Consider the following 27,631-nt stretch of genomic DNA (forward strand, 5'->3'; position numbering starts at 1 on the left):
CAATTAGCTTAAATATCAAAGTCTGTTTACATTCACTGGTATCATATTAAATACTAAAATAGTTTTACTACAAATGCCTCTTCTGAGCAGGCTCAGAGAACTAAAGGCAATACATAGCATCATATTGACATCCATGCAGATAAGCTAGACTCGCTGCCTTTAATTGGCTTTAATAGATTTCATTATTACCTAAATGGCATATACCAGATGGCTTAAATGCAACAGTGTTGAATTGCCCGTGTGGTTATGAAGTGAAAGTTGAATGCACGGTACATATTTTTATAGGCACTTTAACTATGTATCCCCAGTGGTTATCAAAGCATGATACTGCCATTTAAGGAGGGTAGTTCATGGCAGATTAAAACTGCTTATAAAAGAACTATGCAGTACTAACTGAAATGCTAACTGCACAATAAGGACAACACAAACAGACCTCTGCTCCACAAGACCTGGGTCTAAGGTCAGCAGGGCAAAGGGGTGATGTATTTGTCAGTACTAGAGAAATATAGGCTGGGTGTCCCAAAGGGTGCATTGTAAATCCATCAGAAAGAGGGATCAATGGGATGGGAGAAAAAGGAGCAGGCTTGTGATATACCCTTCCCCCACAGACTCATGGGAATTCATACAAGAAAAAAGAAGGAACCTACATTAGTACAAGGATGATTGTATACATTGTACAGTAACCCCCAGCCCCAGGATAATGTCAGGGTGACTTTCTAGTAGCACTTAAATTCCCCATGGAGAGAAAAAGCTCAAGCCGGTGTTGGTTGGAACTGCAGAAAATCAAAACATCTTCTTGGCAGCCTCATGTACATGTACGATTCCGCCTGTTCTGTGTGGCTAACATACTTTAAGCCACATATTGATACAGAGGGATTAGTTGCTTGTCAATCAGAATGAGCCTGCTCGAGCATTAGAAGTGCTATGCTGATGATTCTTGTGAAGGTCTACCTAGCTAATTTTGCCATTAGAGACTTATCGGAGACTATCAGAGACTTATCAACCCCACTAAGATATTAAATTAAAGAAAACAATTAATAAAATTTAATTTTATTTAAGGAACAGTAACACAAAAAAATGAAAAAGCTTTAAAGTAATAAAAATATAATGTACTGTTGCCCTGCACTGGTAAAACTGGTGTGTTTGCTACAGTAACACTACTATAATTTATATAATAAGCTGCTGTGTAGCCCTGGGGGCAGCCATTCAAGCTGGAAAAAAAAGGAGAAAAGGCACAGGTTACAGATAAGATAACAGATAAGTTCTGTAGAATACAATAGTGTTTTATCTGTTATCTGCTATGTGCCTGTGCCTTTTCTCCTTTGAATGGCTGCCCCCATGGCTACACAGCAGCTTATTTATATAAATTATAGTAGACTTTCTGAAGTAAACACACAATTTTTACCAGTGCAGGGCAGCAGCACATTATATTTTAGTTACCTTTATACACTTTCATTTTTTGGTGTTACTGTTCCTTTAATGTCAACTTCTGGCCAGTAACCAAGTGCTTTCTAGCAAATGGGCACCAGAGAAAAAGTGATAAATATGCCTAGCATCTAATCACTGGCACTAGTACAATACACCCCACAATGCACAGTCTTCATCCAAAGAGGCACAATGCCAAGAGTATACGAGTTTCACTGCCCACATGGCGGCCAGCTGTCCCTAAATTCCAAGCATAGACCCCGATTTTTAAATTTTAGTTGAATTTGGACAAATTCAGTTTCCGTGCTCAAAATGCTACCAAGAAAGTCCAAATGTTTTTTAATTTGGTTTAAGGGCTGTGGCAGACAGGGAGACTAGTCGCCCGCAACAAATCTCCCTTGTCGCAGGCAACTAATCTCCCCGTGTGCCACAGCCCTAAGGGTGAAGACACATAGAGCTATTTAATAGCAGCTACTTGTCACAGTTACTAAATGCCAGGAAATTCCCTGCCATAGACTATATTGAGAATTGCCTCTGCTAAAACAAACACAGAGACAATTATCAGTAAATGATCAGCGTTGTCTATTTTAGTACCCGTGACAAGTAGCAGCTACTAGTAGCACTTTTTCTCACATCCTGGGTGCCACATGTAGCACACTGAGCTCTTAGTCAATCAAGAGTCAAATCATACATCACTGTAGCAGCAAAATGTAAAAATCATTTTAGGGTTTTGGAAGGCAACTCATTTAATCTACCTAAACAGTCAGCAGCACAGTTGACTATAAAAAATCAAAACCAAATACACTACTGGAAGTCAGAATGTTCTAGACAAGCTGGCGCCACAGATAAAAGCTTAGATCATTGCACAAGTGCAGGAACATAATAAACTGGGTCACCTATTGGTACAGTTTTTATATTCGGCTATCTCTTAAAGACCAAGTATTTATATAAGCCCAAGAGCAGGAAAGCCTGTTACTTATTATCTACATCCCCAAGAGAGGCCATTGCACACAGGACTTCCCTTTACTGCAGTGGTTCCCAAGACTGTGGAGCTGGCCACATTTGGGGGGAGCTTGGAGGACTGACAGGGAGGGCTCAATTTGGGGAGAATTCCTATCTGCTCTCCTAGATAAACCTGAAGGTCCAGTTTGAAAGTAAATTGGTAAGAGTTAGGGTAAAAACTGGTGTCCAAGATATTCTGGGAATTATGGCTGACTGACAGGTACACCAATGTTTTCCTAAATCTGTAACCTACAATGGCTAAAAGGGGTTTGATAAAGGGTTGGGGCCCACAGTTTCAAGATTCCCAGCTCTGTATGATTGTTTGAAGTTCAAGTGAGTGAAAGTGCTCACCAACACGTAACGATGACAGAAGTGAGACCCCCGGGGAGGTGAAACTCAGGAGCAGTAGGAGGAGCGGAGCTCCCAGCTCAAGTTGCAGCATCTTCTTCTACTCCTCATGGAGACGGATCAGGGCGCAGCCAGGCTGACACCACCTGTGGGGGACAAAGAGAGAAAGAGTGATGCTGAGATACAGCTTGAGTGAATAGTCATTAGCACAACAGATAAGTGTTTGTCACATGACAAACAAACGTGACACGACCAACACACAGCCCACGTTACTGGCCCACAACTGCAAGCATTCTCAAAACATGCTGGGGATATCAGTCCAACAACAAAGTAAAACCATGCCTAGTTCATATAATCAATGAAAATAAAGGCATCTGTGTAGCCCTTTAGAAACAAAGTTTCGCACAATTATTAACATTAAAATAAAATGTTTGCTTTGAATGCTCTACTTTAACTAATTGTTTTTACCTCTGGCATTGTTGATTCCTTATTGGACCATTATTGCTGTCATAAACACCTTTTCTCTGAAACCAGAGGGAGGCACTTTGATTGGTATAGAGCCTACAACAATATCAGCCTAGCAATATATAGTTTGGACTATAATTCAACGCCATTAGACCCTTAAAGAAATACTTTGACTGCAGTGGGAAGCAATTCACTGTGACTCTGAGCCTTTTGTCATGGTGACTTTTCCCAGGAAAAGTCACTCTGGCTCATTTAACATGGTGATTTGTCCAAGTGCAGTAACCTAAAGCAACCAACTGGTGAGTCCAGTTAGAATAATCAAAGAGCATGTCTGGATCATTAGCCTTATGAGGCAATCACTCAGACATTACATGACCATTCTACAATTAAATATTCCTGCAAGCTTAAGGCAAATACCTGTTTATGGTATTTATGTGTGTAAAAAGCTATTAGAAATTGTCACTGCTATGGACAGTGCCATAGTCTTTTGCCTGGCCATGGCCACTGTTATGCCACGCCTCCATTTGTTGTCTTTCACCGATATTATAACACAGATAAATAAGATAAGGAGAACATGCTGATTTCATTTATAAAAAATATTACAAATTCAAAATAACAGGGCAAAGTATTGAATTCATTTGTTTCAAGCTACACAAACTTAAAATTTTATGTGGCCTAATCAATTGAAAGCCCCCTGCCCAACAGCCATTCTGCCCTGTAGCGTGCTAGAACCTATGGAGAGACCGCTGGACGAGGACTTTGAGAAGAGACTGAAACACACACAATGGTTAATAGAAATGACAGTGTTTTATAGAAATAGAGAGGAAAATAAATGGAATATTAGAAAAGCAATTATTTTGAGAAGATAACGTGTGAGAGACAAAGGAGAGGTTGGAGCCTGACCAGGGAGTGAGGAAATAGGATAAGATCGGGGCTGTGTGATACACTGTAAGTACAGAGAATGGGATCAGAGACAGACAGTGCTCACAGACCGATCCTGCAGTCACAAACTGATCCTGCACTCACAGACTGAGCTAGCACTCACAGAGTAAGCCTGCACTCACAGACTGAGCTAGCACTCACAGAGTAAGCCTGCACTCACAGACTGAGTTAGCACTCACAGAGTAAGCCTGCACTCACAGACTGAGCTAGCACTCACAGAGTAAGCCTGCACTCACAGACTGAGTTAGCACTCACAGAGTAAGCCTGCACTCACAGACTGCGCTAGCACTCACAGAGTAAGCCTGAAGGTTAAGGTACCGATTATAGATGCACGGGATTAAGAATATTCTACAATAAATACATTTTGTAAGTCCAACCATGTACCCATATGGCATTAAATTTCTCCGGGCACCCTCTTGCTAGGTAGGTCAGATTCTGGCTAGGAAGGGAATTGTCCACCAATTTTTGACAAAATTGTAGGGAAGGGGGATCTAGAGACTTCCAGTGCATTGCAATGTAAAACCAGGAGAGGGGTTTAGTCAGGTCTTGTCTGTGAAGGTAAGGCTCAAGGGCTGTTTCAGCTAACCTTATAGGCCTTGAAGGGAACTGTATAGGGTTACTTATTCTTTAGGGAGCATGGACAGGCGCAAAGTTCTTTGCTAATTATATTTAAAGGTGCATATTTTTGCAACCATTTAAGTTCTTTGCACTTGTGTTTGCAAATGATCCACAGCACAGGTAGATGAAACTCACTCACAGATCTGATGAAAAGGGGAGAGTACTATAAGAGCACTCATGAAATAGAATGGGAACTGATGCAGGAGAGGTCTAAGAAAAAGAAAGAGCTGAGCACTAAGGAACAAAAGGGGAGCTCTAGGTGGCACAGTGCCCAGCAACAGACAATGACATTGCTGAGTGACCTGCAGAGATATACACTGAGATCACTGAGTGCATGACAGAGGTACGCTAAGCAGTCACAGATGGTGAGAATGCTCATAGAAATTAGAGTGTTCATAGGACTGAGAGTGCTTAGGCAACTGTCACACAGGTACTACCAGAGTTCCTAGAAAAGGTAAGAAGGGGTTGGGGGATGATTTAAGAACCTCAAGCTTCACTGCTTGCACCCTGTAAGGCCCCTGTGATTGCCTGGCTGTGACCCTGCCTTGTAGGCCTTAGGGCAAATTGAGCTGCCCGAGTCTTCCTGGCAACAGTTGTGTCTCTGCCAGTTTGGCTATGGAATGGCTTCTTGTCTGGCCAAAGGTAGCTGAGCTGCTTAACTGAGGTGTTAGAATAGATAGTGATAGGAGAGTGACACAAACGAGGGAACTGCCAAAACCAGAGACAGAGAGAAGGACAAAGGGGCAGAGAGTGGGATTTTAAAGAGAGCTTGGTGAACAAGAGACATCAGAGAAATAGCTAGGTGACAGGCAGTGAGAGTGGAGAGGGAAAGAGATGAGTGTCACAGAGCGAGAGAGCAGAGAGAAAAAACAACTAAGTGTCAGAAAGGTAGAGATGAGAAAGAAAGCTGGGTTCAGAGAGGGAGAGTATGAAGACACAATGGACAGGGTGCCAGAGTGAGAGAAGAGAGAAAGAGAAAAATGAGTGCCAAACAGTGAGAAAATGGAGAACAAGAGAGAGAGAAAAAGAAAAAAAGCTGGGTGTCAGAAAGTGAGACCTTTCAGTCCCTCTGGCTGCTGTTTATCCTATATCCTATATATCCTTGTAACTGTGAGAGGTAGAAAACATGGGGCCAGACTGAATTCAATAAAAACAATATATACTGTAGTTTATCTGCAGAGAATACCAGAGATTGTGTATTAAACCATGATATGCAAGGGGATTAAACCTATTATTATATATCTTAAATGAGTGATGTCACAACAGAAATATATTAATGGGAATAATGTACCCCCTTCTATTAATTTCACCAGACCCCCCCATGCAAACCAACAGTCCTCTTGTTGATCAAGAAAACTTTGCTAATTCTGTAGTGGCCATTTTGGATCTTTGTCTTTCACCAATCTGCTTCTCGTAGTAACACACCGGATGGAGAATTCTGGGAGTTGTAGGTTTGCTGTTAGATAAAGATTGCTTATTCCTGTTAAATGAATTTTATTTGCATGAAGGCTGGGCTAGGAGCATGCACTGGCACGTGCCGGATATATTCAGGTACAGGCACACACTCCACTGGGGGAGGGCATTGATATATGAGTTCCTCTTGTGCACTGTCCCATTTATCATATGAGAGCTCCATCTCCGTATAATGACCCGGGGACACTAATGGAGAGCATCAGTCAGAGTGACAGGTAGCAGGCAGGAGTGCTTACACTGGTACACCTCGCCTCTCTCCCTGTCCCTCCCTGCTATATCCATGCCCAGTGCTGTTCCAGCATACCAGATTCTCCTTTCTTTGCATTTTCTGTCTGGCCCCTATCTCAGCAGGTGGCTGCTTGTCTCAGTTATATTAACAGGTGTTGGATGTGTGCTCCCTGCAGGTGCCATCCCTGCCCAGTCCTTGCCCACTGATTGTCCCTGCCAGCTTTCCCTGCAGCGTTGCATACAATTACCTGTGAAAACCCCAATTTGTTCCTAAACACTTCATATAATAGCTGCTTGGGCAGTGGTAATATATAGCTGTGCCATATACTCTAATATATGTGCCCACCTGCCATCTGGTTACTTTGTCTATTGAGTCAAAGATGTCGGTATCTCATTCATTCAAGGCTGAGAGAGGCGGACTGGGCTAATAGCTTGACACTTAAACCCACTTTTGGAATGGTGCACTAAGGTACAGGTATAGGACCTGTTATCCAGAATGCTCGGGACCAAGGGTATTCCGGATAAGGGGTCTTTCCGTAATTTGGATCTCCATACCTTAAGTCTACTAAAAAATCAATAAAACATTAATTAAACCCCATAGGATTGTTTTGCATCCAATAAGGATTAATTATATCTTAGTTGGGATCAAGTACAGGTAGTGTTTTATTATTACAGAGAAAAGGGAATCATTTAACCATTAAATAAACCCAATAGGTCTATTCTGCCCCCAATAAGGGATAATTATATCTTAGTTGGGATCAAGTACAGGTACTGTTTTATTATTACAGAGAAAAAGGAATCATTTAACCATTAAATAAACCCAATAGGGCTGTTCTGCCCCCAATAAGGGGTAATTATATCTTAGTTGGGATCAAGTACAGGTACTGTTTTATTATTACAGAGAAAAGGGAATCATTTAACCATTAAATAAACCCAATAGGGCTGTTCTGCCCCCAATAAGGGGTAATTATATCTTAGTTGGGATCAAGTACAGGTACTGTTTTATTATTACAGAGAAAAAGGAAATCAGTTTTAAAATTCTGAATAATTTGATTAAAATGGAGTCTATGGGAGACGGGCTTTCCGTAATTCAGAGCTTTCTGGATAACGGGTTTCCGGATAAGGGATCACATACCTGTACCAGAAAATTCCTGGTGGGCCTTCCTGTTAAACCATTATGCCTTTTAAGGTCTTAGAGATCCTAGTAGATTTTAATATTATTTTAATTTACACCAGAGAAGCCCATATATCTCCACCAAAGGGCACATGCTTAGCCTGCACAATTCAACTCTTGATATTATATTGCTGAGGAGGCACCTACATGTCAGGAGGTATTATAATGTATAGACTATAAGACCTTAAAGTGGTTGTTCACATTTGAGGCAATTTTAATTATGATGTAGAGCGTAATACTGTAAGCCTACTTTAACTTGGTCTTCATTTTTTTATTTTTTATTATTGTTTTTTTTTTTTATTATGTCACTTTTTGTTCAGCAACTCACCAGTTTGGAATTTCAGCAGTTATCAGGTTGCTATGATTTAAATGACCTTAACAACCAGGGAGTGATTTGAATGAGAAACTTGTATGTGAATAGGAGAGGACCTCAATAGGAAAATAAGTCATAAAGAGTAACAATAACAATAAAAATGGTAGCCTTGCAGAGCAACAGTGTTTTGGCTACGGGGGTCAGTGACCCCCCCACCCATTTCCAAAGTTGAAAAGAGGCAGAAGAAGAAGGCAAATAATTGAAAAACTATAGAGAATAAATAATGAAGATCAATTGAAAAATTGCTTAGAATCGGCCATTCTATAACAAACTATAAATGAACTTAAAGGTGAACCACCCCTTTAAATAAACCATTTGCATTTCAGTCAAACAGAACACCCTTTGCCAACCATGCAGCATGTCCTATGTATCAGTCAACCAAAGCAAATTCTGTGTTAGCAAGTCAGAATACTTACTTTGCCTAGCTGAGCATCTTGACATATATACGTCAGTATCCAATGCCCAATCTGTGACCCACTAACTGCGCAGAAGCTGGAAGATACAGTTTTACATCAGCTTGTAGAGTGCCAGCTGGGCATTCCTGGAGTAGGACCCTACATGTTATATTAGATATTGGTCAGGCAGGTGGAAAATCCTACTGGTCAACGATTACACTGGTTAGATGTGATATGATCCAAAGCCAACAGGTCTGCACTAGACCAACATGTAACCTGATTTTTGGCCAAATGATCAGCCACATTCAGTGGACCACTTAGGGCAAAGATCTGATTATGTATAGGCAGCCTTAGCTCCAGCTAATGGGAGGGGCTAGGGCCCTTTGGGGGTCCTTTCCATGTGCCAGAATGCCACACATAAGGTAGCTGTGCTTGAGTTTTTGCTTAGGAGAGGCACAATGCACATGTTTGTGCTTAAGAAAGGCACAAGGGAGCCCCATACTTTACACCTGCCATTAACAAGGTGTTGAGGGGATTGTGAGCATACACCAATTCCCCCTTGCATAAACTCTGGGAGTTGTGAGTGCAACCTGCATGATAATCTGGCATGTTTTTGCACTTTGCCCACGTTAGAAAATTATTTTTTTTCTGTCTCTTGGGTGTCAGGCAGGGTGGCTGCACATCAGGAGAGAGAAGGGCTGTTATTTTCTCCATGCAATGTTAGATTAAGTGGAGCTGTCAAGGGGCCCCTCCATGTCACAGAAATTTAGCAAGATCTCTGTATAGGGAGAAAGTCATAAGAACAGACAAACACCAGTGATTTACTGACTTGCTGCCGTGAGAAGTGTAGGTATAAAATCTAATGTTTCACCCCAATAACTCAGAGAAGGCATTCTATAAAGTTCCTAGCATGTAGCTCTTTCCAGCTCACAGCAGATGATTTAGTCTGGAGACGAGTGGTCACCCAACAGCCTGCCAGGGCAATACCTGGTCCTGCCCTACAATAATCAAAACAATTGGCTCCCTCATTGTCAGTGGAAAAGCTAGAAGATACTAGGCCCCTCATCAAAATAATTTTAGGGCCTCCTTAAACATTGAAACAACCTAAATTAGAATCCTACTGGGCCCCTATACTTTTTGGCTCACCTATCAGTCACAAGTGTTGCATCCTCTATAAAAAACTGTTACTCCATGGTACTTTCTAGCCAAATTTCTAAGCATAAAAGTAAATGGAGTGCCAATTTTGCCATGCAATTGCCTGCTTAGGTGGATGTGAACTCAAATACACAAAAGGTGAGCACAACCACTATTGTTAGATGTTACCTTGGTATTTGATAGATTCAAAAAATGCAAAATACCCACAGGTCCCCGTTCTGCCCTACTGCCCTACTTACAGATATCTATTTCAAGATTAGATCCCTGCAACAGTCCTCCAGCCATACTTCTGTGGGTATGTCACCAGGTTGCCAGCTCTTCCCAGAGTCATGTTCAACAAGAAGGCTCTAAACCACATGATTAGCTATTATGTATGTATGTCTGTATAACTTTATTTAAGCATTACAAGGGTATGCAGTGCTGTACAATCTTACAAAATTACACACAGGGAGGACAAGTGTTATAATAAATACAATAAATATGTATAAATACAGAGTGCCTTGTGGTATGAGACACAGTAGAAAGGAGGTCCCTGCCCTGTAGAGCTTACAGTTTATATAAAACAAATGTTCTTCCCAATTAATATAATAATGTATGGAAGGTTCACTTTGATTGTTGAATCTGCTTTTTTTATTCAGTAGAATGGGAAAGAAAACACTTCATAACTGAGTACCTTAATCTAGTGTCCCTTTAATATTTCTGGCCCTATTTATTCCTGGGTCTATGCCCAAGAGACATCGCAGAGCCAATGTATAAACAACTTACTAGTAAAGTATTTTAAAATGAAGTTTTCCCACAAATTTTCCATTGGATGATATCATTAATACAATAATTGATAAATGAAGTGCACAGGTAAGACATTTACCTGACACTGAGGTAAGAACTGAATCCTGGGAAGCTTGCAGTTCTGGAGGGGTTCTTTCTAATGAGATCATAAACCACAGCAATTTGTTTTGATCAGTCTATTGCAGCAGTTCTCAACCTGTGGGTCGGGACCCCAGGGGTCACCTAAGACCTTCGGAAAACACATATTTCCAATGGTCTTAGGAATAACTTTATGGTTGGGGTCACCACAACTTGAGGAACTGTATTAAACGGTCCCGACATTGAGAACCAATGGTCTATTAGATGTTGCAAAATGACAGCATAGGGTAATAAAGCATCATTGTGCAACTGAGCACTATTGTCTATCTGAAGTAAAGGGACCCCATACTATTAAGGTTGAAGTTACCAGAAGATAATTTTTTCTGCCCCTGGAAACTGGCAGCTCATTGCCTCCTGAGACAAGCTCCCGCTCCTTGCCCCGCTGCCAACAAGCAGAATAGGGCCCTACCCACAGTATGACCAAACTCCTGATAAACCCAGTCATATGAAATTATAACAATATACCTATGATGTACACAACCCTCACCCATTGCCATAGGCTCTTAGGACCCCTCTGCCATGGGGCACCTCCTGATAGCAGCCCTGGTTTGACTTGTTAGTCATGTTAAAAGAGAGCTGGTGAGTACCCAGTATACCTAAATGTGGGTTTTTGGACAGAGCTTAGGCTTTGTCTGCTTCAGCTTGATGCAGATCAGTGATTCTTCTGGTTTTATCTATATATTCTCATTACAATCTTTTTGCAAGGCCTTGTGTAGATCTAACACTTATATGCAAGTGTAGGTGGAATTACTTGCATATAAAATCCCATCTGCTCCCAAGAGAACTCACACATTGAATCTAATGACTTGTACTGACGTGGAATGTTATTTATATGTTTATTTAAGTGTGTGACTGTATGTGTTTCACACTTTTTTTATCAACATCAAAGCATACAGCAACTTTGGTGCAGCAGTTTGGTATTTAATACATACATGATGTATTTCACCTGAAGAAGGGTGTATACCCCAAAAGCTTGTGCCACTTCTTTCTGCAATAAATGTGTTAAAGGCATTTGGCTGTATGCTGGTGTGCTTCTTCCTTGTATGGAGGCAACAGTTTAGTTAAACAGGCAACTGCACCCTCAGAAACCCCTTCCAACTTTACTGGAACACTGTAAATGGGATTTCTAAGAGCCCAGAACATCAGAAGTCAATATGCTGGGTCCTGAGGGTGGCCATTTATCAGTATTTTAGGGTATCAGTACATGTATGGGACCTGTTATCCAGAGTGCTCAGGACCTAGGGTTTTACAAATAAGGGGTCTTGTCGTGATTTTGATATCCCCATACCTTGAGTCTATTAAAAAATAATTTAGACATTTTATAAACCCAATAGGACTGTTCTGGCCCCAATAAGGATTAATAATATCTTAGTTGGGATCAAGTACAAGGTACTGTTTTATTGTTACGGAGAAAAAGCAAATAATTTCTAATGTTTCGGTATATTGGACACCATACCTTAACTTCTTTCAAGTGGATGCTAAGCAGAGGAACCAGCTTATCTCTATACAATATTAGCATATCTCGGTAATATCCCTTTAAACAGCACAGCAATATAGTGTATAAAGGTTACAAGCAGCCTTGTAAGAGATTTATTCCAGAAAAGATGCATTCCCTGCGCCTGCTGCTTGTTATCAAACATATGCATTTATTTTAAAGAGCTTGTTGTAAAAACATTTACTCATAGTAATGCTGGGTGACAGCAAGAGAAATCAGCACAGATAAAGCAATTTGCCCAAACTTGCTGTAAAACAGGTTTATATTCCTAACAAGTAAAATATGTTTTGCACATGCATATCTGTGTGCCAGCATGGAGTTTTACACAGGCAGATAGTTATGCTAATAGCTTGTGTGAACAGAATGTTCATATTTATAGACTAGTTAGATTTAGTTATTTATGACTTTTATGTAGTGTTGCTCTTTTTAGGGTTGGAGGGAATCCATCGGCAGGAGAAAGCAACATGGCAGCTCTCTGAGTAAGCAAAGTCCACATTTTTTTAAAGCAAATACAGGCAAGTGGAGCCACTCCCATTCTTATACATGAGAAACAGACGCTGGGGCTGTCGGATGAAGATTATTCGGAAGCACTCGCTTAGGTGAGACTGTCGCCTAACAGCTCCAGCGTCTGCTATATAAATAGAAAGCAGCTGCTGGCACCAGCACAAAACTGCCTGAGAGCACAGTGGCAATCATTGAGCCATTAGATAGAAGTCTATAAAAGCAATGGCGTAAATACCAGGGGGCAGGGGTTGAATCGGCACCAGGGGATGCCTGGTACCCCTGTGAGGTTGTCAGCACGGTGGTAATGAGATAAGTGGTAAAAGAGGGGGGCCTGCAGGACACCAGTTACCTTATTGTATGAAAAAAAAACTGTCCTAAGTTATTGTGGTATTGTGGTTTATTTATAGGAGAGTGGCAATAAAGCTGGGAGCAGTGGTTTTTATGATATCTGGAAACTTTGCAGCAATGTCATCTTTCAAGAATGTCAGCCAAAAGAGTTCTCAACTGTTTCTTTTGGTGTATATGCCACCTAGTGGCAGTATGCATAATTTATGAATAAATATTAGTAACTGTAAGTTACAGGTTTTAGGTGAAACATTTAAAAAAGGGATAAAATGATCTAGTCCAGATCAAAATGGACACAAAACAGTATCAATGTATAAATGCCCAGTTCACCAATCCTAGCAGTATTTCCAAGAACAGGGATCCCAACCTTTCCCAACCACAGTCAAAAAATACTTGGAGAGCAACATAAGCACCATAAAAGTTCATGGAGGAGCCAAATAAGGGCTAATATTGGCTATTAGGCAGCCTCTATGCACACTATCAGCTTACAGGGGGCTTTATTTGGTAGTAAATCTTGTTTTTATTCAACCAAAACTTGCCCCCAAGTCATATATAACTACCTGGTTTGGGGGCACTGAGTGCAACATCCAAGGGGTTGGTGAGCAGCATGTTGCCCCCTAAGCCACTGGTTGGGGATCACTGTCCCAGAACAACCAGGAACAAGTACTTGCAACTGCCAGACACAAGGAGCAAGAGGCTAGAGCTTGGCCTTGCAGCCTGGTTTAGAATGTGATACGTCTCCTTGGCATATATTAGCCCATTGTCCTTTATAATGCTTTATGGTTATGGGAGCAGTTTGTTAATTCTAGATGATGCAGTGATTCCTGCACAGACATTATGGCAGTCATTAAGCTCTTCTGTTAGAAAGGACCTTAAATAAATGAGAATACAAATTAAAGGAAGGGAAAATCTCAATACACTATGAAGTCATGATGCCATGCAAGCCAACCCTAGACTAGTCTTGGCACCTGTGCTAATATAATGGCTGTTATGGCATAATGGGGCTAATGTAACAATCCTACAAAGCCTGCAACATTTCTTAGAGGCAAGAAAATACCACGGATTTACTAAAGCACGTTATATAAAAAGAGGCTTGTATTAGATGCACAGCTTCATGGGAACAAGGCAACAAATGCTGCAAAAAAAACTGTCCTTGGGTTTTGTGGTTTATGTATAGGAGAATGGTAACAAAGCTGGGAGGGGTGGTTTTTATGATATCTGGAAACTTTGCAGCAATGTCATCTTTCAAGAATGTCAGCCAAAAGAGTTCTAACTGTTTCTTTTGGTGCATATGATATTTCATTACTTATCTGAGCAGCTTCTTCAGTTCAACTAACTGGTACAGGAAGTCCTCAGTATATAACCTCTTCCACTAATCCAATCACAATGGTGCATTGTAGCTCTTCAGAGAGGTGGCAACTAAAACTCACAGAGGTTGTGAATGCTGTGAGGTTACTTTAATAGGATTAACAAGGTGCTGTGGAACTCATACAGACATGTTACTTGTGAGAGTTGCATGAATGGATGCATGAAGTGTTCTAAAACCGCTGGGATACAGATGTCAGAACAGCACTGTATATAGCAAACAGGTGGTGTCATAGGCCCCCGCCTCTGTTTAAGGATGGTTTCTCCACCTTAACATGAACGGCCTGTAGAGTTCTCCCCCCCCCCCCCATGCTGGGCCATTCGCTCGGTGAACAATGTATAGGACTGTGCACTCCTCACTACACTGGACTGCATTTTCCACATGTTTGTTTTTGGTTTGGTGTTGGAAAATTATATATATATATATATATATATATATATATATACAGTATATATATATATATATATATATATTTATATATATATTAGGGGTTTCTGTGTTGTGTGGGGCTCACAGAAGCCAGAGTTCCCTGTTTTCTCTTCCATCCTGCAAGTTACCTTCCTCATCCTCGTTCCCCCTCATACCTGTCTCTCTTTCTGTCTTCCTCATCCTCTACTACCCATACCAGTCTCTCTTTCTGTCTCTGTCATCCTCTGCTACCCATAACAGTCTCTCTTTCTGTCTCTGTCATCCTCTGCTACCCATAACAGTCTCTCTTTCTGTCTCCCTCATCCTCTACTACACATACCAGTCTCTCTTTCTGTCTCCCTCATCCTCCTTCCCCACGTACCAGTCTCCCTTTATGCCTCCTTCATCCCCCAACATACCAGTCGCCATTCAGATCATCTTTAGCCTCCTACCCCCATACCAATCTCACTTTGTGCCTCCCTCATACGTCTTTTCCCCATACCAGTCTCTCCTTTTTTCTCCTTCACCCATTCCAGTCTGCCTGTCTCCCTTATACTCTACTCCCCATACCAGTCTCTCCTTTTTTCTCCCTCATTTTCCTTACCCAATACCAATCTCACTTTCTGCCTCCCTCATACGTCTTTTCCCCATACCAGTCTCTCCTTTTTTCTCCTTCACCCATTCCAGTCTGAATGTCTCCCTTATACTCTACTCCCCATACCAGTCTCTCCTTCTGTCTCACTCATCCTGTCCTACACACATCAGTCCCCCTTTCTGCCTTCCTCATACTCTACCATCCATAACCTCCCTGTCTGTCTCCCTCATCCTCTTCTGCCTGTACCAGTCTTCATTTTTGTCTCCCTCATCCTCATTCCCCCCTCATACCAGTCTCCCTTTCTGTCTCCCCCATACCGGTCTCTCTCTCTTGCTCATCCTCTACTACACATACCAGTCTCCCTGCTTCCCTCATCTTCATACCCCCATACCAGTCTCCCTTTCTGTCTCCCTCATCCTCATACCGCCATACCAGTCTCCCTTTCTGTCTCCCTCATCCTCTCAGTTTTATCAGGCCCTTGTCTTTCTGCTCTCTCCCTGCTGTCTCCTTCCCCTCTCTGTGTGATGTCTGCCAGCGAGACTGTGAAATCACATCACAGGCCATCAGCACGGACAGTACCACAGGGCATACTTGAAGACGACTGCAAACTCAATGGATTTCTTTCCGTTAAGATAAATAAATAAGGAGAGAGTCAGGAGAGCAAGGTGCATGCCACAGACACACAGCTTAAAGGAATAATAACCATCCAATTAGTGGCTCACTGAAAACAACAGCGTCTGGGTCACAATTTCAATTCAGTCCCATTCTTCCTATGCATTTCTGAATTAAAATAATGCAACACCCTATGTAAGGACTACATTCCTTACAGGAAGGAGGCTGAAGTTTGTGGTTAGTAGCCAATATAGAAATTGCATTTTTAGACTTTTTTTTATTAAGTATGCATATTATTAAATGCACCAGAGAAACATCACAAGACATATTGGGGGCTTATTACTTGCATAGGTGCTAAACTGGACCAACAATATATACCAGTAGAGTCCAATCAGGAATAAGTTTTAATCAGACTAACATAATATAGAAAATGAAAGGAAAATATCAGTGGTTGCTATTGGTAACAGAACTAATGCAATTAACAACTATGCAAGTAAATCAATCCCAGAGCACAGACAATCTAGCCATACAACAAACAGTATGTGTCTGGCCATGTTGGGTTCCTCCATAGGCAGGTATAGGGCAATATTAAACCAGCAGTCGGTTCTATCTATGCACTATAATGTTTTGAATTTAAATTTTAGTCTGAGTTATTGTGCAGGAAGGCGCAATGCCTAGATGGCGGCTGGTTGTTAGAATGCACAATTTCACATCTAAACAACGTTCATGCTAGCATTTGTGGGTCTTTAACAAACAGCTCAAGAACAGATGGAGAGACAGCTTTGCCGGAGAGAAAGACACTCCTATGATGGAAAGGCACGTCTATAAAGGGCATAAGGAACCGGTCCAATGGCTGTTAGAAGAAGCCATATCACAGTTAATGAGCCCCATTATTAAGCATGAAAAACCCATCACTGAGACAGCTGTACCAATAACATGGGCCATGCAGCCAGCAATAGAGGCAGTAAGCCCTCCATTCTCTGACAGCTAAGGAGAGACAGAACTTCACTAGGAGACACTGCCTTATATTCCAAGCCCATTACTGAATCTCAGGACAGTATGAAGTAGCTAGTTAATAACCAGTGATGGAGTTGCTGCTAAATAACCCTAGGGGCAGGGGAGGTAGTGTCAGACTCCATTCTGTAAAACCAACCTCTCTAAAAAAGGGAGACAGAGCTTTGCTGATACCCTATTTCTCAATCCATAGATCCCTGTAGGAACAAGACAGCTCAGACTCCCTATTAAACAGCCTCACATGCTGCTCCATCTGTATTTCAGGTTTCAACCAGTTAAGGTTAATTAAAGTTAATTTTCACGCACCACAGAACCTCCAATTACAGCAGAGCATGGATAGAAGCCACAAGTGACTGCTGCCCCGGGTGACATGTTACCCTGATGGTTTGCAGCCCCCCACCTCATTCACAATTCATGTAGTAATCATGTAGCCTGTCAGTGTTTCACACACAGGAGAGTGGTTTCCTCAGTCTGACACTGTCACGCAAGGAGGCGAGAGTCTCTTCATATAACACTGTCATACACTGAAACGTGGCCTAGTGCCACACAAGGGAAGAGGCTCCCACAGCCTAACAGTGTCATGCACAGAAGAGGGGCTCCTGCAGTTTAACACACAGGAGAGTGGTCCCTCAGTCTAACAGTGTCACACACAGAGATACATGGTCTCCCCTCTCATTCGAACAGTGCCACAAATAGGAGATAGGCACCCCATTCTGACAGTGTCACAACCAGTCTCACTGATTCACATGGACATGTATCTGACACACAGGCCTGCCATCAGAAACTAATTTGTATACCAGAACCCTATAAAACTGTACTTTTGGGCCCAAAGTGTCATGTGGGGGGTCAGTGGATTTCCAGTGTTAAATGAATATACTCATTATTTAAATGTTTGACACTCACACATAAACAGAATAAGGGCTCCATCAATATGTCAGGGTGTCAGACACCCAAAAAAGGGGCTCCCAGTGAAACACAATCTGACCAATGGCCCCCGTGGCACATACTCAGGAGTGGGGTCTCAATCTGTCACACAGAAAACAGAGGGGTCACGTTGATCCAAATCCAAGCAAAGGAGAGTGGTCCCAGTGAACCAGACAGATAGGCCAGAAAATGGGGCCCAGTTTCACATACTAACACCCTTCTAGGCCTAGCCATTATGCTTGTATTGCCTTTGTCATTGTGCACATCAGTGTAACATGAAAAATCTGGAACGGTTCCGCTTAGGAAAAAGCTCCTTTCCTGTCACATTCAAACACGCTGGCACCCTCAATCAATTTAGAATGCACAGAATTACATTCGGTGTCACTGGCAGGAGAGAGCGAGAGAGAGGTGCGTCGTCAATGTCACCCACAGGAGACAGAGCCGGCTATAGCACATCCCATACATCCAGCATTCAGCTGCAGTCTATTTATCACTGTAGCTGAAGGCTGTGGCTTGCAATCAAGGGGCTCCTTAACCTTGCACAATTAGGTGCAGTTAGACATCTGTGTTTATGGTCTCCAACCCATTAGCTGTAGTGGAAGCTTTACAAAGGTAATTTCAGGAACAGACACGATACTCAGCTGCCTGCTGAAGCCTGCCTGTTCCATGGCACTGACCTACCAGCCATGCACTGAACCTACAGCTCACCCAGGCAAATGCCTTCTAAATTATTTGGTTTAATAGTGTTTAGGCCCTGAGGGCCCACAGGTTAATGCAAACCTTTGGGCACAATGCAAACATTATTTGTGCTTCCTACAAACCATCTCAGTGACTTTTTTACCCAAAGAATGTTCACAGAACTAAAAGGTAATTGCAATATAGCATGCACTGCAATTTGTAATTATCACTAGTTTTGATAAATGGCTCAACAATTTCTGTGCTGAGTTTTTAGTTGATGTAAATGTGAATGTTGTCACTTCTGGTGCAAACAGTACCTATAATGTAAGTAGAGTGCGCTACTAGGTGCAAGTCAGATACAGCCATGGATGTACCAACTTCTCAAGGCTGTTGTTTATCCCAAGGCTTCCTTGCAGCCTGACGCCTTTTTACTTTAAATTTTGCACACAACTGATCCATTTATCAGCACAGGCAGAACCAGCATATTGGGGCTATGTGCAAATTGCATGTACTGTGTATAAAGTGTAAATACCTTATTGAAGCTTTTACAGTTTCTTTTGTAGCTTTGCTTTTTACACTTGCCCTTGCAACTTAAATGAACCCTGTACGCTATTATGATGATCCAATATACTAACATAAAGGTACACACACAGTTTCCTTTTTTCAAAGGCTTATGCCCCCAGAATTCAGGCAGCTGTTAACATAGCTACAATGCAAATTAAACTACATGTCAAATCTTCTTATACAGGAATGCTGTGTGCCATCATGTAATTATACTAATCTACAACTCCCAACATGCCGAGCCAGAGATCTGTTATTTACCATTTCTGATGTGCCCCGGAGATGCTTTTATCAATTTCATTGGGAAATTGGGGAGAAAAAAAGCACTTTTCATTACCTGCTGCAAAAAAAAAGAATATATAAGACCCCCGTGCCTTTAAAGAAAAACTAAAGCTGAAGCACAAGCAGTTCCATCCTTAATATTATTATTATTAGCATGTATTTATACATGTTCTACAGGCTTGCCTCAGTTGTATGCATAAGTGCTGGGGTCTAAAGGTGCCCATACACACACCAATATTATCGTATGAAACAAGGTTTTGTACAATATTTAGTGCGTGTATGGTGGGTTGATGAGGCAACCGATATCGGCAAAAGCCTTGGATATTGATCAGCTGGTTGATCGTGCAGGTCTGAAAATTTTGATTGGGCACCTTAGAAGGCGCATGAATGTTTGCTATATGTTAATGCTGAATCATCAGAAACCAATTTTTGGCCAGACATTGGCCAGGGAGGCCTGTCGGAAGGCCCCATACACAGGCAGATAAGCTGCCGAGTTGATCTTAAGTACTTAAATCAGCATCTGAGTCTGCCCATGTATGACCACTTTAAGAGGGCAAATAAATTTTCACCCCTAAATCTCTTCATTTGACCTTGAAGTGGATCTTTCAGGTGTATCTAGGAAAGCAAACATGGAATCTCCCCATTTCTGAACCTAACTGGCCTTCAGCCTGAGCCCTTCCCTGTCACTGCTCTAGAACCACTGCTCTAGAGTCAACTGTATCAGGATCCAGTTAGTGTCCCCATTGGTTTTGGGAGTATTGGAGGAACCAGGGGTACCTATATACCTCCAATAATGAATGTTGTAGTTCAGCAGTAGCTAGAGGGCTACATGGGTTTAAACGCTGCTGTAGGACATATCCTGCATGACAGTATGATTTATTCATGTTAAAAGAATTTCACACACTGTCTGCCTATGGCAAATATAAACTCTAGAGGGTTTTATCTAATCTTTTCTGCTGATGATCGCACACATTGTCAGTCTCCAAAATTTAAGGGTAAATTTTTTTCTTTGTCCTTTGTTTGTACAGTAAGTCTCATTCCAAGCATCAGTCACGGAGATAAACAGAAAGTATCTGATAAGGAGAAACTGAGACAAGCACAACTGATTCAAGGAAATAGGGCAGCTAAAGCTGATTGGCTTGGTCTCTGAAAGTAAATGGGTTAACCCTTTAACATAAATGTAAAGCTGCCATGTATGGACCACTAAGACTAAAGCTGGCCATACATACATCAATATTATTGTACGAATCAAGGTTCGGTACAATATTCAGTGCGTGTATCGCAAAAGCCTTGGATATAGGTCATCTCGTCGATAGGGCGGGACAAAATATTTTGCAAAAGCTACATTTAAGGGCTCTGGCACACGGGGAGATTAGTCGCCCGCGACAAAACTCCCTGTTCGCAGGCGACTAATCTCCCCGAGTTGCCTTCACCTGCCATCCCACCGGCGAAAATGTAAGTCCCCGGTGGGATGGCACACGCAGCGGCGTGATTTAGCGCAAATCGACGAAAAAGCCTCGCGAGGCAACTTTTACATTTTCGCCGGTGGGATGGCAGGTGAAGGCAACTCAGGGAGATTAGTCGCCCACGAACAGGGAGTTTTGTCGCGGGCGACTAATCTCCCCGTGTGCCAGAGCCCTAAGGCTGAATGATCAGATAGGGGTAGACGTCCTATTGTTTCTACCTCCATATCTGACGATTCAGCTCTAAACGTCAGTGGAGGGTGGGAACGATCTTTCCTGCTACTATAGGCACCATCTCTCCCTACTATACCTGCTATTCCACAGCCACAGTCCCTTCCCAGAGGCTATTATCCCCCCACTGCTACTATAGGCACCATCTCTCCCTACTATACCTGCTATCCCACATACACAGTCCCTTCCCAGAGGCTATTATCCCCCCACTGCTACTATAGGCACCATCTCTCCCTACTATACCTGCTATCCCACAGCAACAGTCCCTTCCCAGAGGCTATTATCCCCCCACTGCTACTATAGGCACCATCTCTCCCTACTATACCTGCTATCCCACAGCCACAGTCCCTTTCCCAGAGGCTATTATCCCCCCACTGCTACTATAGGCACCATCTCTCCCTACTATACCTGCTATTCTACAACTAGACACCATCTCACACTAATTTACCTGATATCCCACAATATATTTGTAGTTCAATAGGTGGGGGGGGGGCAACATTATCACAATTGGCCATTCACTCAGTTCTAAAACAGGAGCAGCACATATTTCTGCAAATGTGAGTGCTATCTCGATGCTTCGTTATCCAGTTACCAATGCAAGTGCATAATGATTGCTTTTGTACTTCCACTGTTAAAGTCAACTATAATTTGTGCAAAATAAAGAAATCTGGTTTCTTGCGCTAAGTGGAATGGAGGTCAGTGCTACCAGACTAGAGAGGAGCTGTTCCATGCTGCATTGTGCTTGTGATAACAGATGGTTTGCAAACAGCCCAGAGCTCTTGGGTCCCTGTAATAGACTGCAGGTTTATCTGTGTTCATTGTTTATTTCCTTTTATACTGACAAACAGCCGTATTTTTATCTGACATAAAATCCAACACAATCATTTTGCCCATAAATAGGTGGCCTAGAAAAAATACCCCAAACAAGAAAAGTATGCCCAGTTGTAACCTCATTTGGAAAACTAAGGCGGGTGTATTCCTGCAACGCCACTGCTGAACTGACCCAAGAGACCTTCCGCGCCAGATGCAGGCATGAGATATTTGGCAGCGCTTCAGACAATAGCAGTGGAACATAAAAAAAATCCACTGAGCTTGACTGCGAAGACAGAGGCTATTCCTGCCTCCCCCAGGTAGCTGTGGCCAACAGGCTCTGCCTTGACCAGTGGTCAGAAATGAGTTACTAACAAATAAGGTAATGGCAATCCTGGGCAGGGGTGTTCAGTAGAAGTCCTCTTACCTTGCACTGTATGAAGAATCTTTCATTCTTTGCTTCACATTAGTGGGGGTACTCAAATAACAGAGCCCCTCAGGAGCACCCCTGTATCCCTTATATATATATATATATATATATATATATATATATATATATATATATATATATATATATATATATATATATATCTGAGCCCCAAAAGCAGCTCACAGTAAAGTCACAAAGGTAAAGTTAGGCCAAAATGATAGTTACAGTGGAGTAAAAAGCTTTATAAAAAATTAACAACTATATATTCACAATTCAAACATATTAAGCTGGCCCACAGACCAATGATCAGAATAAAGCAGGGGACTATTTAAAACAGTGGCAGAGACTGCATTAATAGCATATGGACCTTGGTCAAGAGGATCTTCATACCTTCTAGATATGTGGCCAATAGGCAGATATCAGTCAGGCATGCCATCACTGTGGCCAATAGGTAGATATCAGTCATGCCATCACTGTCACCTCATATATGGACCAGTAAGACACTGATTTAGGACTGACTGGCAGAGAATGTTCTCTGTGTAGGATTAGCTCTACCCAGTATAATCTGTCCTTTGTACAGGACCCCTTATCCGGAAACCCGTTATCCAGAAAGCTCCGAATTATGGAATGCCTGTCTCCTATAGACTCCATTTTAATCAAATAATTCAGAATTTTGAAACTGATTTCCTTTTTCTATGTAGAAATAAAACAGAACCTTGTAATTGATTCCAACTAAGATATAATTAATCCTTATTGGATGCAAAACAATCCTATTGGGTTTAATTAATGTTTTATTGATTTTTTAGTAGACTTAAGGTATTGAGATCCAAATTACCGAAAGACCCCTTATCCGGAATACCCTTGGTCCCGAGCATTCTGGATAATGGGTCCTATACCTGTAATTGTATCTACCTGTTTCCCCCAGATCTGAAGCTCTTATATAGGAGATGAAGCCCAGGTGCTGGCAATAGAACAGAGCGTCTGGCTAATTACTAACACTTTTATTACAGTTTCCTAAAAATCCCACTGGCCTCCAATGCTGTCTCTGCTAATGATGGGATGAAACTGATGATTAATTCCTTTGAAAAAACAAACATTTTTTTCCATTTTCTTTTTTGTAAAATGTATTCCATTTGGCTTTTTATTCCTCCTCCCAAAAAGCTTTACACAAATCTCAACCCAAAAGCCCAGAAAGCAGCCTGAGAATTACAGGACTTTCCTTCAAATCTGCCCAGAGCACAGCCCCCACTCTAACAAATGAGTGTTTCCCAAGCAGCCAAGTATAGCGTTGCTATTACTCCCTGAGTGAGCACAATAAGCCATGGGACGCTGCCTGCAGAGCACTCTCATTTCAGCTCTCCTTTTCAATTGTCTATTAAATTTATTACTATGTGTAGGTGGGGGAATTGGTTATATGGTATTATCCAAAATACTTGCTCTATGGAGACAACTGAATTACAGCAGGGGCCAATGTAGACCCTACCTACTAGCCAGTAAACAAAGAATCCTACCTTGTATATCAGGTATAGCAATAGCAGTTGTGTTAGGGAAAGATGGTGCCTGTAAGAGAATAATAGTCTCTGCGAAGGTACTGTGGGATAGAAGGTAAAGTGTGGAGAGATAGTGCCTATAGTAGCAGTGGGGATAAAAGCCTCTGGGAAGGGGCTGTGGCTATAGGATAGCAGCTATAGTAGGAAGAGATGGGGCCTATAGTAGCAGTGGGGGATAATAGCCTCTGGGAAGGGACTGTGGCTGTGGGATAGCAGGTATAGTAGGGAGAGATGGTGCCTATAGTAGCAGTGGGGATAATAGCCTCTGGGAAGGGGCTGTGGCTGTGGGATAGCAGGTATAGTAGGGAGAGATGGTGCCTATAGTAGCAGTGGGTGGATAATACCCTCTGGGAAGGGACTGTGGCTGTGGGATAGCTGGTATAGTAGGGAGAGATGGTGCCTATAGCAGCAGTGGGATAATAGCCTCTGGGAAGGGACTGTGGCTGTGGGATAGCAGGTATAGTAGGGAGAGATGGCGCCTATAGTAGCAGTGGGGGGATAATAGCCTCTGGGAAGGGGCTGTGGCTGTGGGATAGCAGGAATAGTAGGGAGAGATGGTGCCTATAGTAGCAGTGGGGGGATAATAGCCTCTGGGAAGGGGCTGTGGCTGTGGGATAGCAGCTATAGTAGGAAGAGATGGGGCCTATAGTAGCAGTCTTCTAGGAAGAGACTGGCTGTGAGATAGGCGGTATAGTAGAGAGAGATGGTACCAATAGTAGCAGTGGGATAATATGTCTATGAAGATTCTCATTCATCCAGGTCATGATATACAGTATCTAGTAGAATTAAGTCTAAAACAACTGGACTTTTCTGAGTTTTTCTTGAAAATTTGGTCAAAATTAAAGAACGCGAGGTTCCAGCCTTCACCAAACACATAAACTCGGTGGACAAAAACATCACGTTCACAAGGGAAGATGTGAAAGACAGCAAACTGGCTTTTTTGGACTGTGCTATAGTTATCAAAGAGGGGAGGGACCTGGATATTGAAGTATACAGGAAACCCACCCACACAGACCAGTACTTGCTGTTTGATTCCCACCACCCTTTGGAACATAAACTGGGTGTAATTAGGACTCTACATCATCGGGCTGAAACTGTGGCATCCAATGCAGAGGCCAAGGAGAAAGAATATAAACATCTAAAAGGAGCTCTGAAAACTTGTGGGTACCCAGACTGGGCCTTCATCAAAACCAAATCAAAGACCAACAGAAAGACCAGACCTACAAACAGAAGGGAGGAACACAGCAGGCGAAACAACATAGTCATTCCATATGTTGCTGGAACATCAGAAAAACTTAGGAGAATTTTCAACAAACATCGCATTCCTGTTTTTTTCAAACCCAGCAACACCCTGAGACAGAAGCTGGTGCACCCGAAAGACCCAACACCCAAGCACATGAAAAGTAATGTGGTCTATGCTGTCCAGTGTAGTGAAGAGTGCTCAGACTTATACATTGGGGAGATAAAACAACCTCTCTGTAAGAGAATGGCCCAACATAGGCGGGCAAACTCCTCAGGACAAGACTCAGCGGTCTATCTACACCTCAAAGAAAAAGGTCACTCTTTTGAGGACAGTAACGTGCATATTTTGGACCGAGAGGACAGATGGTTTGAAAGAGGTGTGAAAGAGGCCATTTATGCCAACCTGGAAAAACCATCCCTGAACAGAGGAGGGGGCCTGAGACACCGCTTGTCACCAACATACAATGGCGCGTTGACATCCTTACCCCGGCAGTTTCACAACAGTTCACACTTCCAGTCATGTACTTTGAAGGATTAACACCTTCATCAATGAGAATCTTGGTACCATTGTGATTGGATCATACCTTCTTACACCTGTCAGTTTCAGCTAACACCTAACTGAACAAGTTCAATGGAACCATTGTGATTGGATGTCTGTGACTCTACTACCATCAAGAGTTTAAATACCGGGGAATTCCCTACCAGTCATTTGAACTGAAGAAGCCACTCGGATGAGTGGTGAAACGTTTTCAAGAAAAACTCAGAAAAGTCCAGTTGTTTTAGACTTAATTCTACTAGATACAGTGGGATAATAGCTTCTGGGAAGGGACTGTGGCTTTGGGATAGCAAGTGTAGTAGGGAGTAATTGTTCCTGTAGTAGCGGTGAGATAATAGCCTCTGGGAAGGGTCTATAGCTTTGGTATAGTAGGGAGAGATGGTGGCTATAGTAGCAGTGGGGGATAATAGCCTCTGGGAAGGGACTGTGGCTGTGGGATAGCAGGTATAGTAGGGTGAGATGGTGCCTATAGTAGCAGTGGGATAATAGCCTCTGGGAAGGGACTGTGGCTGTGGGATAGCAGGTATAGTAAGGGGAGATGGTGTCAATAGTAGCAGTGGGGGGATAATAGCCTCTGGGAAGGGACTGTGGCTGTGGGATAGCAGGTATAGTAGGGAGAGATGGTGTCTATAGTAGCAGTGGGGGGATAATAGTCTCTGGGAAGGGACTGTGGCTGTGGGATAGCAGGTATAGTAGGGAGAGATGGTGCCTATAGTAGCAGTGGGGGGATAATAGCCTCTGGGAAGGGACTGGGGCTGTGGGATAGCAGGTATAGTAGGGAGAGATGGTGTCTATAGTAGCAGTGGGATAATAGCCTCTGGGAAGGGACTGTGGCTGTGGGATAGCAGGTATAGTAGGGAGAGATGGTGCCTATAGTAGCAGTGGGGGGATAATAGCCTCTGGGAAGGGACTGTGGCTGTGGGATAGCAGGTATAGTAGGGAGAGATGGCGCCTATAGTAGAAGTGGCAATAATAGCAAATAGAGAGCTATTTACTCCAGTATTTTATGTAAGAAAAAGTGCAGAAAAAGTTATGCCTGGGGATGTGTGACAAATTTTTTTCATAGTTTTTTGTGTGTAGAATTCCTAGCCTAATTATTGATCGATCTTTAGTTTTCCTTAAAAGTGTATTGTGTGCCACATGTGGTTTAATAGCGGGTCAGTCCCTCTGACCACACTGTTATGGGCACTGGGCTGGAAGCAGATAATTGCCGCTCTTGATAAAGTCCCATTGTTTAAATCCTGTTTAAGGGATTATCTAGCAAAGTTTAGAACTATTGTATCATCCAGTTTAAAGGGCCGTGATCAATTTAACATTAAATGTAAGCGCTCCCGCAATAAAGGCTTGGGAATCCCTACCTCGTACCACCCAGGACTGCGTTTAACAATGGCACAGGCTGTTTTTATCCGTTTTGAAACTCTCCCCTCCAAGCCTTGAGCGGTGAAAGCGACCGGGCTGTCTGCAAACCTAATCTCTTCCTTCTAAGGTAACAGCAGAGCAGGGGGATTTAGAAATCCAATAAAGAGCTTACAGGAACACTGGTTACATATTTCAGCATCTAAGATAGAGGTACGTGAGATCTGGTTAGTTTGCCTTTATGTCTTACTTGTCGCTGTTTCTGCCCTCGCTAGTACATTTGTCAGGGAAAGCCAAAACCAAAACAAATAACAAAACAAATTGTGCCATGTTTTCCCCTCTACTTTAGAAGTGGTTGTACAGGTATGGGATCCGTTATCCAGAAACCTGTTATCCAGAAAGTTCTGAATTACAGGAAGGCCTTTTCACATTCAGTATTAATCATATAATTCAAATGTTTAGAAATGTTTTACTTTCTCTTTGTAATAATAAATAAATAAACAGTGCCTACTACTTGATCCCAACTAATTCATTATAAATAATATAATTAATGCTTGGGTTTGTTGGGTTTACTTAATGTTTACATGATTTTCTTATTAGATTTAAAGTATGGAAATCGAAATTACAGAAAGACACTTTATCCAGAACTAGAAGCTATTCTGGAATCAAACATGGCTGCACAGAAAA

The 27,631-nt window shown here is 42.3% G+C and overlaps 1 protein-coding gene across 1 annotated transcript in view; it reads right to left on the reverse strand.

Annotated features, from left to right (window-relative positions):
* grik5 (glutamate receptor, ionotropic, kainate 5) overlaps positions 1-27,631 on the reverse strand; it is a 106,914-nt gene that overhangs the window by 66,721 nt on the left and 12,562 nt on the right. The window contains exon 2 of the mRNA XM_002936400.5: positions 2,779-2,921. Coding sequence (XP_002936446.1) covers positions 2,779-2,869 — 91 coding nt within the window. The 5' untranslated portion in view covers positions 2,870-2,921. The remainder of the gene's footprint in view (positions 1-2,778; positions 2,922-27,631) is intronic.

Source organism: Xenopus tropicalis, chromosome 7 (assembly GCF_000004195.4).
Source record: "Xenopus tropicalis strain Nigerian chromosome 7, UCB_Xtro_10.0, whole genome shotgun sequence".
NCBI classification, from domain to species: Eukaryota; Metazoa; Chordata; class Amphibia; order Anura; family Pipidae; genus Xenopus; species Xenopus tropicalis.